Raw genomic sequence first — 20,528 nt, forward strand, 5'->3', positions numbered from 1 at the left:
ATCCTTCTTTCCCCTCTGCAATTCCCAACTGTTAATTGTTTCATTTTAGAGAAGGGACTAGACACAGTCCTATGGACTTAGCACCATTTAATTAGCATTAACCAGAACAGTGGAAAGAAAAGCAATTTCCTCTGGAGTGGAAACATATTCTTTATGAGGTAGTAGAGGAAACGAATAATAATAGTTTTTAAAGGCCTTAATTTTTTTATGTGCTGTGATTGATGATGGATTTAAAAGCAGTACTTCCCTCTATTAGTATTGATGATGATGATGACAATAATAATAATTACAAATAACAAATAATAATTGGGATTCAAACCCAGATCTTTCTGATTACAAAGCCCATACCGTTAATTATTATGCTAAGAAATCCCTGTGATAACTACTACCAGTATGCCAAGGACTGTGCTAATCACCTTGTGTCCTCCTCACAGCCTACCTAACAACGTGAGCTTCACTAAGCCAGTTTGAGAGAGAGGGACACTGAGGTTCAGAGAGGGGAAGTAACACATCCAAGGTCGCCCATTTGCTGTGACTGGGATCAGAGCCCAGATATGCTCTGACACTAAGTCCGTACTTATCACCACTGCCTGCACCACTCTGCCTATAAGAGTAATGACGCACTAGCAAAGACATCTCTGGGAGTGTCAAGGACATTGCTAGTTACTTTTTAAAATGTGCAAATTGTGATCCACGTTATGAGTCTGATGGGCTTTGGGCTTTGCTTTTGAACTTGAAATACTATATTTACAGATTATTAGGACTTAAAATGTAGAACCTTAGAACTGCAGGCTAGCAATATCAGTTTTAAAGACATTGCTTCATTTATTCAACCATGGACATTAATTGATTGCTTAATGTCTGCATAAACTCAGAGAAGGTATACTCTCTATCCTTCAACAATCTGCTAATGTCAGGTGTGATTGCATAAAGGGGTAAAGGGTGTCAGAATAGCGTGATACATTTTATGATACGAGTGTGCCCAGGAGCTTATCAGAACATAGAAGAGGGCAGGTAATGTCAGGTGGGGGTGGGCTTATCACTGAAGGCTTCCCAGAACAGGTGATACTGAGCTGAGTTGTGGGATGGGAAGCAGAAGGGAAGGTTTGTGTGAAGGGCAGGGAGGCATATATCAGTAATGACTGGATCAAAAAGTATGTTGAGGGGAGTGTTAATATGAGGGTCTTTGGCAACTTCTTAATATGGAGGTGGACGGATATAATAACTCGTCTTACAGCTCTCTTCCTTTAGTTACGTAGAGTTCCATTTTGTATCTGTTTCATCCTAGTAGCCTTCCTGGCAGAAGACATTGCTACTACTGTAACAGTTATTCTGCAGCAGCTACAGAGCTCAGTTGCCTGAGAGGGAAACAAAGGATTGATTGCTCAGGTGTTAACCGTAACTCTCCAGGTTCATGAACAGATCCTAAACTTCTTGTGCAGAATTTTTAGCCCTGCCATCATAACTCCTACTGTCCTGCTGCTTGCCTCTGGTTAAAAATAAAAGAAGGCAAATAAGGATCTGTTTCCTTCTGAGAAGGAATGAATGAATACTTGTGAACTTCCTTAATTTTCATACTAGAACATAGGCCTTGTCACCTGCATGCCTGACATTTAACAAGCGTAGGGATCTCTCCTTGAATGTTTGTGATTATATTATAAATGCTTGAAACTATTGAACATAATTCTGTGACCTAGCACATATAATTATTATAAATAAACCTATACTAAATAAAAGAGACTATTACATGACTCTTAAGGCACATCAGTCAGTAGTGCCTGCTACGTGATCATGCTGATAAATCTTTCCTATTTGATTTTCCACCACTTTGAAGATTTATGAATTTCTTTTACTTTCTAAAGTCTTTTTTTCTCCAGAGATTTGATAAGCACTCACTTCTGTTTCCTTCTAGTTTTTCCATGGTTTGTTATTTTAACTTTTTACTCATCAGGTATTTTATATATATATATATATATATATATATATATATATATATATATATATATATATATATTTATATATTTGTATAACATAGGAGATAAGCTTCTAAATTGTGTTCCCCCCAAGTAGCTAAATGTTACTAATTGTTAATCATTTGTTAAATTATGTTTCCCTGCTGCATTGATTTATGATATCTATTCTATCATATTTAAAATTCATACATAGAGTAGATTTCTATGTTATCAGCTCTATCCTATTGATCTCTTTTGTCTTACACAACCACCACTTACTTTTCTTTTATAAATTTATTTGTATTTATTTTTGGCTGCGTTGGATCTTTGTTGCTGCGCGCGGGCTTTCTCTAGTTGCGGCCAGCGGGGGCTGCTCTTAGTTGCGGTGTGCGGGCTTCTCATTGCCGTGGCTTCTCTTGTTGCAGAGCACAGGCTCTAGGTGTGCAGGCTTCAGTAGTTGTAGTGTGCGGGCTCAGTAGTTGTGGCTCGCGGGCTCTAGAGCACAGGCTCAGTAGTTGTGGCGCACAGGCTTAGTTGCTCTGCGGCACATGGGATCTTCCCGGACCTGGGCTCGAACCTGTGTCCCCTGCATTGGCAGGTGGATTCTTAACCACTGCACCACCAGAGAAGTCCCACCACTTACTTTTTTTTTTTTTAATTTATTTATTTTATTTTTGCTGTGTTGGGTCTTCGTTTCTGTGCAAGGGCTTTCTCTAGTTGTGGCAAGCGGGGCCCACTCTTCATCGTGGTGCATGGGCCTCTCACTATCGCGGCCTCTCTTGTTGCGGAGCACAGGCTCCAGACACTCAGGCTCAGTAGCTGTGGCTCACAGGCCCAGTTGCTCCGCGGAATGTAGGATCCTCCCAGACCAGGGCTCGAACCCGTGTCCCCTGCATTAGCAGGCAGATTCTCAACCGCTGCGCCACCAGGGAAGCCCCCCACCACTTACTTTAAATATCATAGTTTTGGGCTTCCCTGGTGGCGCAGCAGTTGAGAGTCCGCCTGCCAGTGCAGGGGACACGGGCTCGTGCTCTGGTCCAGGAAGATGCCACATGCCGCAGAGCGGCTGGGCCCGTGAGCCATGGGTGTGCTCCACAACAGGAGAAGCCACAACAGTGAGACGCCCACGTACCGCAAAAAAAAAAAAAAAATCATAGTTTTATAGAATATTTTGATATGACTAGGGCTAAATTTCTTCATTAACTCTCCTTTTAAACTCTTCCACTCTTATCAGAGTATCTTCTATTTTTTTTACAGAAGGCCTTTGGCATAATTCCACAAGCCCAACAAGAGTTTGTTAGAATATTGTGGTAGATGTTTTCATAAGATTAAAAATAAATTTATATAACTCACCTGGGCCTATTGAGAACAGATCAGATTAGATAATCTTTGTTCATCTACCCTAGACTTTGTTTCCTTCTTGAGTATATCTGATATTTCTTCTTCCCTTTATTTATTTATTTAGTTAGTTAGTTAGTTTGAATATAGATACTCCTCTTCTAGAAAAGGTAGAAGCAAAACTACAGTTGAATAGTTTAGCTTTTTCTACTTTGTTAGCATTAAACTCTTTTTTCCATGGTGCAGGCCTATCTCGTCCTCATTCTTGCCACATATGACACACAGCTAAACGGCCTTTTGTTCTTTCCAGCTTTTTAAAAGCTTCAGCTTTCTCCTCCTGTTAGCCTTCTTAAGGTGGTTCTCACTGGCCAGGCCACTATTTGCTGTTTCCCTGACTCTGCTGCTCCTTCTGTAGCTGCATTCTCTTTCTGAGTATAAGCTTAACAGAGTTCCCTGGGCAGTTACATCAGTTTCTTTAGGTACTACCCCCTCTTCTCCCTAATTAAGGTAACTTGTTATTGTGCTGTCACTCTGGCTTGTGAGACCTTTTTATTCCTCTTGGAGCCTTTTTTTTTTTTTTAAACATCTTTATTGGAGTATAATTGCTTTACAATGTTCTGTTAGTTTCTGCTGTATAACAAAGTGAATCAGCTATACATATACATATATCCCCATATCTCCTCCCTCTTGCATCTCCCTCCCACCCTCCCTATCCCACCCCTCTAGGTGGTCACAAAGCACCGAGCTGATCTCCCTGTGCTATGCGGCTGCTTCCCACTAGCTATCTATTTTACATTTGGTAGTGTATATGTGTCCATGCCACTCTCTCACTTCGTCCCAGCTTACCCTTCCCACTCCCCGTGTCCTCAAGTCCATTCTCTACATCTGTGTCTTTATTCCTGTCCTGTCCCTAGGTTCTTCAGAACTTTTTTTTTTTTTAGATTCCATATATATGTGTTAGCCTACGGTATTTGTTTTTCTCTTTCTGACTGACTTCACTCTGTATGACAGACCCTAGGTCCATCCACCTCACTACAAATAACTCAATTTCGTTTCTTTTTATGTCTGAGTAATATTCCATTGTATATATGTGCCACATCTTCTTTTTAAGAGTCTGGCCATATACTTATAAAATATTTTCCCAGAACTTTCTGAACTGCCTGATCAGCATATCTAAATACATTTTATGTTTCTTTGGCTGCTGTAATCTTTGGGATGATATATTCACAGCCTCCCAAGTTCCCATCATTGCTCCTCACTAATGCTTTTCTGGTCATATGTGAGTGAAAAATTGAAATTTCTGTCTTTTTTTCTCCAGTTATCTAAAAGATGTTTTTGTAAGTGTCTCAACAAGAATTTGTTTAATGCTCTTGTTTCTGAAGAGCTATGGGACTTTACCGACTCTAGACATCTCCACGTATAACAAAAATGTGAACCGTGTGATTAATTTGAACAGTGCTTGCGTGAAGGGAGTATCTGGTACAACAGTGGCTTGGAGAGACTGGGATCAATGGAGAAGCAAAAAGAAATGACCAACTTCAGGGTGTAGGTATTAGGTAGTGGAATGGGGGCGAGGCAGGCACACATCTGCAGGCGTAATTTTACAGGCACAGATATCTGGGCCACAATAGTGTGTAAATGATCTATTGTAATTTCTCAGTTACCTGTGTCATGGACAATTTGTTGGAGTCACTCTTGCTAACTGTCCTGACAGTGCACCAACAATCAAGAGCCTACAAAATTATAATTATAAAGAAATTTGTAAGTAGTCTTACAAATTTTCTATAATTAAATAAAATCAGGCTATACAAAATGTTTCCTCTTTCCTTTATCCTATTCTTTGCTTTTCAAAACACTCTTCATCCTTCAAGATTCTGTTCAGTGATCCCTCCTTGCTGAAGCTTTCCCTGATAGACCCAGGCAGTCTTAGTTGCCCTTTCTTTTGTGTTTCCATCCCTGCATCTTGTATTATGATTATTTATGGGTATCTCATCCTCATTTTGACTTTGAACCCTCAACAACAGATACTATTCCTTGTTATTTTTCTATTTCTAATATATACTATATTACAATACATATACATTACTATATAGTAGGTTCTAGATATATGAGTAAAACATAATATTAATCAACTATATGCTTGAAGGTATTAGGCCTGCTTGACTTACATGAGCTGATTTAAGAAAGACACAAAAATGTCTTAATTTAAATGCTTGCTTTTAGAACTATCACCTCCAAATAGAAATTACAGAGTAGAGTTTGGGACTCAATATAAAAAAATATTTCTAATAATTTGAGATATTTACGAATACAGTAAACTGATTTGTGAATAGTTATCATTCCACTAATGAAAGCTCTCACGGAACAGAGGATTACTTATGTGTATCTATTATGTGTGTGTATGGATGAATGATAGGATGTTAAAGTGAATATGGTTTCTTATCCACAGAATACCTTAAAACTGATGAGTATTTGTATTTATGTGCGGAGAGTGATATTCAGAAGCTATTTTCAATATTCCAGAGGTTAAGAAAAAAACAAATTTATCTACAACAAATCTTAATTTTTAAAAGCTTCATAATGTTTTGCTTTGGGCCAGACTTATCAATTGAATGACACTGGTTATCATGTAGACACAAAACTCGAATTGGGTGTTAGTTATCATTACCTTTGATTTTTGTAAAAATTTTAAAACCAGTTATTGTTACTAACTCCAATTTGTTTGGAGGGAGAAGGATTTCAAAAAATGGAGTATATGCAGAAAGCATGTTAAAAGAATTTTTGACTATGAACTGAATTAATTTCATTTTATACATTATTTCATGGACTTTTTTTCCTCAGTAATTTTTGCATCTCTGAATTAAGGATGCACCTTACAATAGTGGTGTGTTGTATTTAATTGCAGTGTTTCTTAAGTCTTTGCTAGTAATTCATAAAATAAAGATGCAGCTTTATAATCGACAGAATTTTGATGGTCAGAGAATATGATGATTAGATTCAGAGTCGCTGAGAGAATTTGTATGGTTCAGCTGTCAGGCTGTCTGAATCAAGATCCTGTGTTACCTAGGGCAGCTCCTTAATTTTTCTGAGACAGTTTTCTCATCTATAAAGTGGGGACAATAGTACCTACTTCATAGAGTCCTTGTGAAAAATTGAATGAGATGATACTTGAAATGTGTTAAGCTTTTCTTCTTCTTATACCTGTTCCAACTTGGCAATGCCAGAACACTTCTCCCAAATTGCCAAAATTACCAGTAAAAATAAATTACTAAAACTCTTGGAAGATAGGACATTATTTGATTTTATTATGCAAATATTTTTGACCTCCAGAGATTATTTATTTTGCTTTGGAAGCCTGATTTCTTCTGTACTGCTAACCAAACAGTTTATTCCATTTTGTGCAACAATTTATCATGAACCTTAAAAGAAGTACTGATTATCTTAGAGTTTTTGGCTCAATTACCTGTTTTAAATGCTCAGTGACTAAGGAAAGCATGTTATTTTCTCCTCTCCTGCACCGTGGAGTATAACAATAGACTGAACAAAGCAAATCAAAGATACACAGGTACCAGTATAAGGGGCCCATTGTGTTTAGTTTGTAGCCCTGTCATATGGTTTTAATTTAGGTCACCTGATTGATTATGACATACTGACAGATAGCACATTGTTCTCTCTTGGAATCTCTAGACACTTTAGTATTTCTATTCTTATCTGTCCATTTTGCTTCCAAACCTTAAGTGAAATGGAATTACAGCATTCACTTTGTTTTCCTGTGCTAAGTGATTATCTCTGAAGTGCAATTTTGTGATTAGGCAAGATGGCATGCATACACTCAGCTAATGCTGATTTCCCCCAGGGTGCAGAAACAGGTAAATTCATAATGAATGGATGTTGTGCTTTGATTTCAAATGCATGTGAAACCTCACCACACTTGGTAGTTTTATTTTAAAAAATGTATTTAATTATTCTAAAATTAACAGGAGAATATTAAAATTGAACTTTAGAAAATGGCATTTAAACATAAGTCAAGGGTGCTAACTGCTTATGAATGTTAATCCCCTTCAGAAAGTGAAAAAACAAACGTACCTGACATAAACTGGATGGGGGGGGGTCATTGAAAATCTTCTTTTTAATTATTTATATTCTTTCTGATTAATTCAAAAAATATCTGAACACATCTAGGTATTAGTATTGTCAAATTCTAACATTCCTTATTTTGAAAACTACCTTAATTATTCAACTAATTGCTATCATGGTATTGTCACCATTGTTTGGGTGACATTTGGCAGGGGTGGGAGATGGGGGGAGAGGCAGGGGAGAAGTTAGGAGTTAATGGTTGGCACAAAGTATTTTCTTTAACTATTTTCTTTGATGTTTTAAAAACAAATTTGTCCATGACTGTGAGAGACCAATTTTAAAGAAGATTTAGCATTTACAAAATTAGACACACTTTGACCAAATTATAAAAGTAGTTGACTGGAACCCAAACCATACTTTTTTACTGATTTACTTAGAATAAGCGTTGACTGTAATATTGTGAAACTTGAAGTGAGAAACATAATAATACAATTTCCCAATCTTATTTCAATTGGAATCCTTTTTGTAAGGAACCTTGACACTAATCAGAACTCCTTGTAGGCAATGCTAGAGCAACTCACTTGGCTGCACTTCTTTGATTAGCTCCTTCTTCCCACACTTTAATCTCTTAGTGTAGTGTCTGGTATACAGTAATAGCTCAATAAATCTTAACCTTATTATTATTCTCATTATCTTTCCATTGAGTAAAACTAGTACCTTTAATAAGTTGATGGATGATTTCCAATAGTAAAGCATATTAATTTGGAATAAAGTACTTTTATTCAAGGGAAAACTGACCCATTAAAAATTTTAATCTCTTTTTATGGTCCAGATATACGTCTGTGAACTATCAGTAATATCCTTTCTGGTTGAAGTGATTCACTTTCCTGCATGTTCTGTTGTCACTTGCCCTGAGGGATGTGATACCCTCAAAGTTGTCCTCATAATTTTGGACACCTATCTAGCAGAGATGAATTGCCTACAGTTTCAGCGTTCACTCTGTCACACCTTGCATACTTACCAAGGTAAGCACTTCATAAGTATACTCCACAGGTGATTCGTTAGCCCATACCTACTATCCAAGACACCGTCAGGAAAACTGCAGATGTTTATTTCCCTCACTATGGAGCTGTTGGATACAACTCTTTGGGCAGAGTTAGGAAAGGTAAGATGTAACACTGGTATGATGAAAAGGACAGTGGATTGGGGACAAAACACTTGTGGGTTGTAGTCTTAGTTCTGTTTAGTAACTTAGGCCAAATTTTGTAGCTTCTTTGAACCTTAGAAGTTATTTTATAGTTATTGTGGAGTTTTTTTGTTTGTTTTTATCTGCCTTTCTGCTGGTCTGGTAGGCTCTGTAAAGATGTCTTACTTATCTTTACATCTCTGTCCCTGGAACGGTGCCATTGACAATATTGAAAAGGTGTTTAACAAATGTGTGTTGAAAAAGTAAGGCAAGAAGACAAACAGGAGGAAGAGAAGGGAAGGCAGAATAGAAGGATGTATTTAAGGCCTAAATTTTCCCCCAAATTCTCTTTGCATAAAACCTTACGAAATCAAGTGCATATGGTTCTATTCTAAGTTTATGGAAGTTTACACTTTAAGGGTTAGGAGAAGTCACCATTGGTCAGACCTTCCCTTTTTATGTATGGGAAACTGAGGCTCGTGATGATTCAGTGAGTTGTCAGTAAGGTAATGGCAAAGCCTCATCCAGCTCTTCTCACTCGTAGGTCAGCACTCCCTGGACTATTACGGGCAGCCTTAATATCGGGCTATATGTGTAAATAGATCCAGAAAGATATAGCCCTACACACTAGAATTTGGGGAAAAGGGGTGGTCTTTCACTTTCATTTATCTGTACCTTTCTATTTCTTGATTTAAGCAATACCAAAAAACCGTGAACTATTTTTATAACATAATAAAAATATCATGTGGAAAAGTATAATTTTTAAAACATAATGAATTTCAATACTCTGTACGAATACCATATGGGATAAATAACAATAAGTATAACAAAAAGTACCCTATAGCATGAATATGATTTGCTAAAATATATTTATCAGAGTGGGCTGAAATTCACCAGTGTGTGTATTAAATCCCTCTGTTTGGCATATTGATGAAGAGACTGCTTGTTATTTTTAGGTCAGGGTTTAAATGCTTGGTTATATTGCCTGAGTTCAAACAACTGTATCTCCCCAAAAGAGGCTGCTTCCAGTTGGGCCCCACCCTTCTAATGTACTTCTTCAAGGTCATATTCAAGTACACTGTCTTCTGATCTGTCTAAATTCCATTCATCAAGTGTTTCCTTTCCATTAATATTTCTGAATACCTCTCTGGCTCATTTAGGTAAGAGAAAAAGCAAAGTGTTTTAAAGCAACATCCCGCATTTATAGATTGAATTGAGTTATTCTTTCATTCATTCTTTGTTCTAGCGTTTTGGCTATTTTTGAAGTGGCCTGAGACCTTGATAAGCAGGAAGACAAGAAAGAGGTTCCTTTGCCACCACTTACAAAGCTGTGGTTGAGAAGAATGGAGTGGAATGGCTAAAATTCAAGCAGTGTTGCATCTTATCTTTCCTGACTTTGCCCAGTTATACCCATACTTGCATGTTAAGTATCTGGCATACTAATTATCTACAGATGAGCGTATTTATTCAACTTAGTTTTCAATGTTATTATTTTCACAGCTTCCGCCACCTTTGAAGACTTTCAGATTCGCCCCCACACTCTCTTTGTTCATTCGTACAGAGCTCCAGCTTTCTGTGATCACTGTGGAGAAATGCTATGGGGGCTGGTGCGTCAAGGCCTTAAATGTGAAGGTAAGGTATTCCTTCCCCAGCCAAGTGGAACGCATGCTGGAGTTAGCTACTTATGTCGTGCCCTCTTCTGCAATGCCTTCTTTCCTTCAGATACCTTCCAGGGATCTGGGTACTGCATGGATTCTGTTCGGTTCATTTCCTATCTTCAACATGTTAGCCCTGATCTGGGAAACCAGATTCTCCTATCTTTTCCCCTATATCATGTGGATATGTTTCTCTCCCAAAAGGTATTGTTTATTTTGCTAACAGGCTAAACATATAATTTGCATCTTAAGCCAGAACTTGGAATAGTAGGCATTCAATAAATGTTTGCTGAAAGGAGCTGAGATTCAGGAGGTTAATCAAACCATCCAAGGTCACTCAGCTGTTGAGTGGCAGGCTGGAACGTGTACCCAGTTTCTACACCAAGATCATAGTTTTATCATCCTCCATGGACAGAAATCCTTGAAGTGCATAATTCAGGTTTATAGGATACCATGATACAATCTTAAAAACGGACCAAATCATACCTTGCTCTTTTTTGATGAAGGATGGGGCGGGGAGGGATAGAGCTGTTTGAACTTTGACCAAAAACCCCAAGCTTTTGTGATGAAATCCATAAATAAAATAACCATAATTTCTGAATTTCTGTTTGTAAGAAGAGAAGTTAAGAGACAGTGATCTGAAAGAAAGTCTGCCTAAAGTGTAGTTTTATGAAAATTTGCCTGGACTGCTATGTGACACATGGGGAAATTCTGAACAGTAAAACTACATGATAGAACTATGAACAGTAGAAATATTGAGAGGAAAATGGTGCTTTTTCCTAATTATCTACCATGTAGAAACTAGCATGCGTAGTATTTTACATATTTTCTCAACAATTCTGCAAGGTAGTTATTATCCTCATTTTACAGACAGGAAAACTGAGGTGAAGTAATTTTTCCAAGGCAATGTAGACAAACAAGTTGTGGAGCCATGATTCAAATCAGTGCAAGTCAAAAGCTGTGAAGCGTTATGATTAATTTTCCCTTGCAATAGAACTTGAGGCAGCTAAAAATAGGTCATCTCACTGGAGTTTTATTGCTAGATCCCTCAAAGCCCAAGTCCCTTATGTTAGAAAACATTTTTTTAAATGATAACCAGGGTAGTTGCTGGGCTCATCCAATAAAATCAGATGTCAAAACCCAGCTTATTGACAAATTGGGAAAATAAATCAGGAGACGCTCAAAAGAAAATTTACATTTTCGAACAGCCGCAAGAAAAATGGAAGCAGCACTGTTTCTAAAAATTCATAATTTACAACTTATACTAAAGTAGCTTTTAATTTATAGTTGAACAAAAGTCATTTTTACTTTCTCCTTCCAGGATGTGGGCTGAATTACCACAAGAGATGTGCATTTAAAATCCCCAACAATTGCAGTGGCGTGAGGCGGAGAAGGCTCTCAAATGTTTCCCTTACTGGGCTCAGCACTGTCCGCACAGCATCTGCCGAGCTTTCCACCAGTGCCCCCGATGAGCCCCTTCTGGTATGGCCTCCTGTTTATCCATTTGCCCGTTTACATGAGAAATCTGTAGGACGATGTGGTAACGGTGGTAATCAATCCAAGACAGCGTCCTGGGAGAGAGGACACAGCCAGGGTGTTAATGACTGTGTTTCTTCAGGGCCTGTGCTGTAGATTGGTCAGTGCTTCAACAAATATCCAACAGCTTCGAGTTTGCTTTTATCTGTGAGCTTAGAGCAATTTTAAAATCTGTGAGGTTTCATCATGGTCATGGAGCCAGAGCAGCACAGACTAATACGTGAATGTGACAAAACATAGTTTGTCAAAATTTGGAAACCAGAGATAAAAGATTTTCTTCTCTGATGATTATTAGAGTATTTCGTGGCATAGTTGACTGTTTATTCTGGGAGAAAATCTGAACTTCGCTCATATGAAAAGATGAAAGTCTTTAATTGTTTGGCATTAAAGGCATACATGCTGATGTCAAAGTGACACTGGTTGACAAATGTCATGGGAAAAATAGCATTTAATACTTTAAATATTTCCATTGGCTCTAAAATATATATCTGTGGATGTGGCTTAAATATTTTTCTTTAAGAAAGTTAAATTTTGATTTTCCAAACATTGAAAGCAAAGTAAAAGTTGTGGTAATTATGTGCACTATTTAAAATAAGAACATTATCCTGAAATAAGCTAATTGTGTGAGCTTAAGTTTCCTATTTTTACTCCCTCTGCTAGTGGATATTACAAAAACTCTTTATAATCTAATAATTACAAAAGTCAATTAAAGAGAAAAATAAAAATTATGAAACATTTAGGTTAGATAAATCCCTGGGGTGGAGAGGGGCAATGCATTTTGAAGCCATCTCTAAAAAGCTGTATTAATTACTCTGTTGTTCAGAAAATATTTCATTGTGATCTTTAAATCACTTAAATTTTGTTGCAACATAAGCCAGACATATAACTCGAATGCTTATTTTGATAAATAGGAAAAGTCTGTACTCTGTGTTTCTGTGACTTTTGGGTGGGAGTTTGTTGTGTTTTCATGAAGTGAACCTGTTAGGGGAAGTCAGGCACTAAATCCCACCAGTAACTAGAAGAATATATTATATTTTGGTGACTATTCAGAATGCATGTGTGGTTGTATATTATTTTATACAGTTGTATTAGTTAGAATTAATGATACTCTTACTGAAAGGTGCTTAAGTCAAAATCTATTTACTTTTTCAAATAACTCTCCTATTATCTTCCCAACTCTGAGATTTCTTGATTTCGTTTGAATTTTTGTAGGTAGTGATTTTATAAGTTAGCAGTTACTCTTGCTTTTAAGTACCATCTCTGAGAGTCATACTGTTTACAGAATAGACATTTTTAAACAAGTTAAAGAAATAAAATTATAAGTTAATGTGTATTGGTTTCAGTTTCACCAGGAAAAGATTTTTAAAAGTTAGTTAACATCTCATAAGTAATCTAAAGCTGTAAACTAAAGTTATTCATCATTAGAATAGATTAGAATCTAGGTAATTAATGCTAAAGATTCTTCCTTTAAAACTCAGTTTTTCAAAAAGAATTAATAGGAATATATTTAATTGTTTGCCTGGAGAATTCAGACCAGACTTCCAAGATGAGGTGTTACTTAAGCTGATCTTTACTGTGCTTTTTCATTTATCAGTGGTTTGATTTTCTATATTAGGCTAAGTGTTTGATCTCTTCAAAGTCATACAGGGTAATTTTAAAATGATGGCTTTTGTGCAAAGACTTCATAAGTCAATAGAAAGAGTTGCATGTATATAATTTGTTTTAATGTGTTTCTTAATATATGCTTGATGTATTTTAAATTAATTTTGTGTGAAATTTGAATACTAAAATTAAGAAAAAAACCTATTTCAGTTTTTAATAATATATACATATATGCACATATGTATGTATACATACACATGTGTGTATATATATATATATGCTTCCAAACATCACATATGTATCATTTAGACTTTATAAATGAAATTATTATATGCATGCATATTTATAAATGTGAATGCATAATTTATATATAAATTTAATTTAGGTTACTAAAGTCTTTAAGCAGGTTTTTGTGTTTTTCAACCAAATTATTTAATTGCTTTAATTGCTTTATTTAATCAAATTACATAATTATTTAATTATTCGAATTACTTGATTACAAGCTATATTGTACATCAGATATTGAAATTCATTAGCACTTTATTGCTGAACGGAATTTTTTTGTAGTAGAATGCTTAAAAATGTTTTAAAAATACATTTTAAAAATCATATTTTAACCATATCTGCCAAGAATGCTTACAAAGGTTTGATCAAATCATATGTTTATGAGGTGAGAAAATATTGGGGCCACAGGATACTTCGAAAAATGTTATTATGAACTTTCATAACCTTATATAAAATGCCCTATGGGTAACCTTTAAATGAAAAATGCCTTTGGTAATAGTGTTGATGACACATTGGCTCTCAAATGCACGTTTTACATTCATCATAGCACTTTTTGCCCCTGTGGGGTGCCTGTATGTCTCTCTTTGCATGCTCGGAGTGCAGCTAATATGTCTCTTTTCATCCCTGTGCAAAACATAAAAGGCCAGTAACTATAGTTTAAAGGTTATAGTGAATGCCTAGTCAAAGGTAACATTATGATAATGATAGTAAAACCTTTTAGTCCGTATACAATAAACAATATTTTCCATTTCTGAAAAGGATGATGGTCTATATTAAGATGGCATTGCTAAGTAATGCCATTAGACCACCCATGTTGCAAGTCTGCAATAAGTATAGATTTTCTGCCAAATGTAAGAAAATGATTTTTCTATTCAACACTTGATTGCCTATTTTGACTGGAAAATCACCATTTCACATATGGATTAAAATACTGGTAATTCTATTAATTTACCCATTTCTGGCAAATAAATTGAGTCTTGGATTTCTCTACTGCTGCTAACATAGAAAAAAAAGTATAACAGCATAGATCTTATGACAAGCTTTGTCTGTCATCAACTTCGGCACTAAACTGTATCCATTATTCCAACCATGATGCAGTCCTTTTTTGAGAAAATCCAAAATGTAGGCAATTTATGGCATAAGAGCTCGGCAAGGGTGTATATCTTTTTGTACATCATCACCTATGTTAGAAGGAAACAAGAAAAACTCAGTAGGTACTTAAGGAGGACACACTAATATGTTGTTTCATTATGTATACTTATTAAGATTATATCAGTTTTATAAACTTTTAGACAATTGCATAGGAGAAGTCAAGATTAAATGATCCTATAATATCTCTGTTTATCATCTAGATCTTTTTAAAAATCATCTCATCTTTTTAAAAATTTGCAGATGTTCTTGTGGTGTTTGGGAAGAGTTAAAGCCATTTGAAATCATGTTATACAAGGCTTAGTCTTAGGCAAAAAAAGTTAATAATCTGTTCCAGAACTTCTGCTCCTAGCTATGAAGAAGCTTGTATCAGACCACTCTCCTGTAAGGGACAATTATAAAAGCTGAATACAGTATAACAGAACATAACAAAACAATATTTAAAGGTACCTGGGAGCAACCAAGGCAACCAGGATTTGAGGGACAAATGTCTCAGAAATAAGGAAATCACAGAGAGGTCAATGTACAGGACAGCCCCCAAACAAAGAAGTAGCTGGCTCAAAATGTCAGTAGTGCTGAGTTTGAGAACCCCTGATGTAGAACAAAGCTGGAGAATTTCCAAACATATCATAAAGCTGTAGTTAAGACAATGTGGTATTACACCAGAACAGAAAATAAACCAATGAAACAGAATAGAAGGAGTCCAGAAACTATGCGCATATACAGGCCAACTAAGTTATGACAACAGTACCACTGCTGTGAGAAAAGGATGGTTTTTTTCAACAAATATTTCTGGAACCAATGGGATATCTATATGGAAAACATGAATCTTGACCTTACCTTATACCATATACAAAATAAATCCTAGGTAGATTAGGAGCTTCTAGGAGATAACATACAAGAGTATCTACAGTAACTTGGGTCACGAAAACCTTTTTCAATAGGACTCAAATCACTGATGACAAAAGAAAAAAATTGGTAAATTGGACATCATTAAAATTAACAAATTATTTTCAGCAAAATATACCATTAAAAGGGTGGAAAAGCAAGTCACAGAATGGGAAAAGATATTTTCAATGTATATAATATGTATATATATCTTGTAAAAGAGTCATATCCAAATGTATAAAGAACATCTATAAAAGTTGAAAAGACAGACAACCTTATTTAAGATACAGGCAAAGTACTTGAATGGCACTTTACAAAAGAAGACAGCCAATAAACATGAAAATGTATTTTATATCGTTATTTATCAGAGTCTAAATTTAAATCTACAATGAGATATCTGTACACCAGAATGTCTAATGTTGGGGGAAAAAAACTGACAGTAACAAGTATTGGTGAAGATATTGAGCAACTAGAACTCACATACACTACTACTAGGAATATAAATTGGTTCAGCAACTTTGGAAATCCGGTTGGCAGTTGTCTTCTAAAGCTGAACATATGCATATCATGCGACTCAGCAGTTTTACTCCTAGGTATATATTCACCAGAAATGTGTATAGACATGCATGGAAAGATATGTACCAGAATTTTTTTTAATTTTTAAAAATACGTACCAGAATTTCTAAAAATTTTTTAGACTTCACTTTTTTAAAGCAGTTTTAGGTTCACAGCAAAACTGAAAGGCAGGCACAGAGATTTCCCATATACCCCTTGCCACCCACACATGCATAACCTCCCCCATTATCACCATCACTCACCAGAGTGGTACTTTTGCTAACACTGGTGAACATACGTTGACATACACATCATAATCACCCAGTCACATCATAACCAACCAAAGTCCATGGTTTGCTTTAGGGTTCACTCATGGTGTTGTACATTCTGTGGATTTGGACAAATGCATAATGACATGTATTCATCATTATGGTATCATGCAGAATATTTTCACTGCTCTAAAAGTCCTCTTAGCTTCATCTATTCTTCCCTCCTCCCCTCCAGCCAACCCCTACCAACTACTGATTTTTTTTACTGTCTCTATAGTTTTGCCTTTTTCAGAATGTCATATAGTTGGAATCATACAGTATGTACCCTTTCCAGTTTGGCTTCTTTTACTTAGTAGGACATACTTAAGTTTCCTCCATGTCTTTTCATGGCTTGATGGCTCATTTCATTTTAGAGTGGAATAACATTCCATTGTCAAGATGTCCACAGTTCATTTATCCATTCACCTAACAAAGGACATCTTGATTGCTTCCACGTTTTGCCAGTTATGAGTAAGGCTGCTGTAAGCATCCATGTATAGGTTTTGGTGTAAACATAAGTTTTCAGCTCTTCTGAGTAAGTATCAAGGAGTGCAATTGCTGGATCATATGATAAGATTATGTTTTGTCAGAACTGCCAAACTGTCTTCCAAAGTGGCTGCACCATTTTGCATTCCCACAGCAATGAATGAGAGTTCCTGTCGTTGCACATCCTTGTCAGCATTTGGTGTTGTCGTTATTTTGGATTTTGTGTTCTGATAGGTGTGTAGTGGTTTCTCATTGTTTTAGTTTGCATTTCCCTGATGACATATGATGTGAAACTTCTTTTCACATGCTTATTTGCCATCTGTATATCTTTTTTGGTAAGACGTTTGTTAAGGTTTTTGGCCCATTTGTAAATTGGATTGTTTGTTTTCTTAATGTGGAATTTTAAGAGTTCTTTGTCTATAGATATATTATTTAATATTTATTTATTTTGGCTGCCCCTGGTCTTAGTTGCAGCATGTGGGATCTTTAGTTGCAGCAGGCGGACTTCTTAGTTGTGGCATGCAAACTCTTAGTTGTGGCGTGTGACCTCTTAGTTGCGGCATACATGCAGGATCTAGTTCCCCGACCAGGGATTGATCCCAGACCCCCTGCATTGTGAGTGTGGAATCTCACCCATGGACCACCAGAGAAGTTCCAAGAGTTCTTTGTATATTTTGGATAACAATCTTTGTTAGATGTGTCTTTTGCTAATATTTTGCAAATGTTTTCTCCCTGTCTGTGGCTTGTATTTTAATTCTCTTAACATTGTCTTCCGCAGAGCAGAAGTTTTTAATTTTAATGAAATCCAGCTTATCATTTATTTCTTTCAAGGATCATATCTTTGGTTATGTATTTTAAAAAGCACCACCATATCCAGGGTCACCTAGGTTTTCTCCTATGTTATCGTCTAGGATTTTTATAGTGTTGTGTTTTACATTTAGGTCTATGATTCATATAGAGTTAAAATTTTAATTTAAATTAACTTAATTAACTTGCATTAATTTACTTTTTAATTTAAGTTAATTAAGTTAATTCATTGTAAGTTCTGTGTCTAGATTCATTTGTTTACATGTGAATCACCAGCACCATTTATTGAAGAGACCATCTTTGCTCCATTGTATTGCCTTTGCTCCTTGGTCAAAGGTGAGTTGACTGTATTTATGGGGGCTTATTTGGGGTCTCACTGTTTTACTTCATTGATCTATTTGTCATTCTTATACCACACTGTTTTGATTATTATAGCTTTATAGTAAGTCTTAAAGTTGGGTAGCATCAGTCCTCTAACTTTATTCTTCTCTTTCAGTATCATGTTGGGTATTCTGGGTCTTTTGCCTTTCCATATAAACTATAAAATCACTTTGTTGATATCCATAAAATAATTTCCTCAGATTTGGATTGGGATTGCATTGAATCTATAGGTCAAGTTGGGAAGAACTGACAAATTGATAACATTGAGTCTTCCTATCTGTGAACATGGTACATCTCTCTCCATTATTTTGCTCTTTTATGTCACTCATCAGAGTTTTGTAGTTTTCCTCATATAGATCTTATTCATATTTTGTTAGATTTATACCTAAGTATTTCACCTTGGTGGGGTGCCAGTGTGAATGGTATTGTTACAAGCATGTTTTAACATTTTTATTCATTGTAGCTAAAAGCTAGAAACAAATAAATAGTGGTAGAGTCATACAATGGAATCGTATACAGCAATACAGCAATAGAATTGAGGAAATGTTGATTCATTCAGCAACATAAATGAATCTCACAAAATAATATTTAGGGAAAAAAACAGACACAAAAGATTATATGCCTGTGAATCCAGTGTATGAAGTTCTAATCCAGAAAAACTGATTTATGGTGAGAGACATCAGAATAATGGCTCCTCGTAGGTGCCCACTTAGAGAGGGAGCAAGAGAGAGCCTTTCTGGGTCCTGGAAATATTCTATATCTTGATCTGGGTAGAGGTTACATGCTTATATGTGCATGTAAAACCTCATCAATATGTACACCTAGAATTTTCTGCACTTTATTCCATATAAATTATACCTCAATAAAAAGATTTTATTTATTTTTTTAATATGTGGTCTTAATTATTTATTTATTTATTTATTTTTGGCTGTGTTGGGTCTTCGTTTCTGTGCGAAGGCTTACTCTAGTTGCGGCAAGTGGGGGCCACTCTTCTTCGTGGTGCGGTGGGCCTCTCACTATCGCGGCCTCTCTTGTTGCGGAGCACAGGCTCCAGACGCGCAGGCTCAGTAGTTGTACGGGCCTAGTTGCTCTGCGGCATGTGGGATCTTCCCAGACCAGGGCTCGAACCCGTGTCCCCTGCATTGGCAGGCAGATTCTCAACCACTGCGCCACCAGGGAAGCCCAATAAAAAGGTTTTAAAATGACAATAGCAAGTTATAAAGTCATTAGGTTTCTTCATCCCAAGTCATGTGGTAAAAGAATGAAATATTATATCAGAAAAGTTAATAATTTAATTTAATTCTGAGATTCCTATCAGTCAATTTAAAGAAAATGGGGTTATAGAAATTACATTATTCAGTAACAGGAAACATAAATTCTTTGGGTGCTAAATGAAAGTAATATGGCACATCACCCTAATATATATAGTATTCATTTACATAATAAACATTTTCTACAGTAGTCTTCACCACAGATACACAACTGTGACTCATGTGATCTTCTTTCAAGGGAAAAACAAAAGTAAAAACAAAGCTCTAGTAAAATATTACAACCAACTACCAAAGGAATAGGTGGCTCTCTTTTTCTTGGCGACCTATGGACATTTCTGGTGATTCTAATTTGATAGCAAGGGAGAAATACAGAGGTGTGTGTTCCCCAAAATTTTTTCTTTAAAATAATGGTGCTATAAAATATTATGCAAAAAATCCTTCTCCTAGTCAAATAAGATTGGGAAGTACTCCTCAGTCCATCCAAGTACTGGACATCACAATATTCATTAAGCATAGTTATGGCTCTCAGAAGTCTTGCAATAATGAAATCAGTATAATGAATAATCAGTATAATGAATCAGAATAATGAATTCCTAAACTGACTCAACTATGGAATCCCTTTTTCTCAGGAAACCTAGGAATACCTAGTGGGAAAATAACATGCACTTTTAGAAATGGTAACTTAGAGGAATAAGTCAATTAATGCATGTTGCATAGACCATCTTCAAATATCGTGCAGTAAGCCAGCACTAAGCTGGAATTGAATTCTGCTGATAGCCCAGAATAAAGACATTCAGGGCTACAAACTGGAGGAAAACCCTGAGCTTTGGATATTAGGTATGTTGATGACAAGGATAATATCTTATTTTGGAAATTGAGGAAATTTGATTTCTTCTCGCAAAGGGAAAGCTTTGCCTCCTCTGTATGAAAATGTTCTATAAAAGTACATTCAAACAGGGTTATAATTTCTCCTCCAAAGTCATGTTTGGGTCTGGCCAAATGAGCAATTGTTGCTCCTGAATTCTGCTCATGCTTCCTGTTAATCCAGAGGT

At 36.1% G+C, this 20,528-nt stretch overlaps 1 protein-coding gene across 3 annotated transcripts in view; it reads left to right on the forward strand.

The window, feature by feature from the left end:
* Positions 1–20,528, forward strand: part of PRKD1 (protein kinase D1) — a 334,673-nt gene that overhangs the window by 241,335 nt on the left and 72,810 nt on the right. For 2 of the 3 annotated variants that reach the window (XM_073800594.1, XM_033851225.2), the window contains exons 3-4: positions 10,054–10,185; positions 11,530–11,690. In XM_073800594.1, coding sequence (XP_073656695.1) covers positions 10,054–10,185; positions 11,530–11,690 — 293 coding nt within the window. Of the gene's footprint in view, positions 1–8,258; positions 8,393–10,053; positions 10,186–11,529; positions 11,691–20,528 lie in introns of those variants that run through there. The other variant, XM_033851226.2, reaches the window with a different exon arrangement.

The sequence above is a fragment of the Tursiops truncatus genome, chromosome 2, assembly GCF_011762595.2.
Source record: "Tursiops truncatus isolate mTurTru1 chromosome 2, mTurTru1.mat.Y, whole genome shotgun sequence".
NCBI lineage: Eukaryota > Metazoa > Chordata > Mammalia > Artiodactyla > Delphinidae > Tursiops > Tursiops truncatus.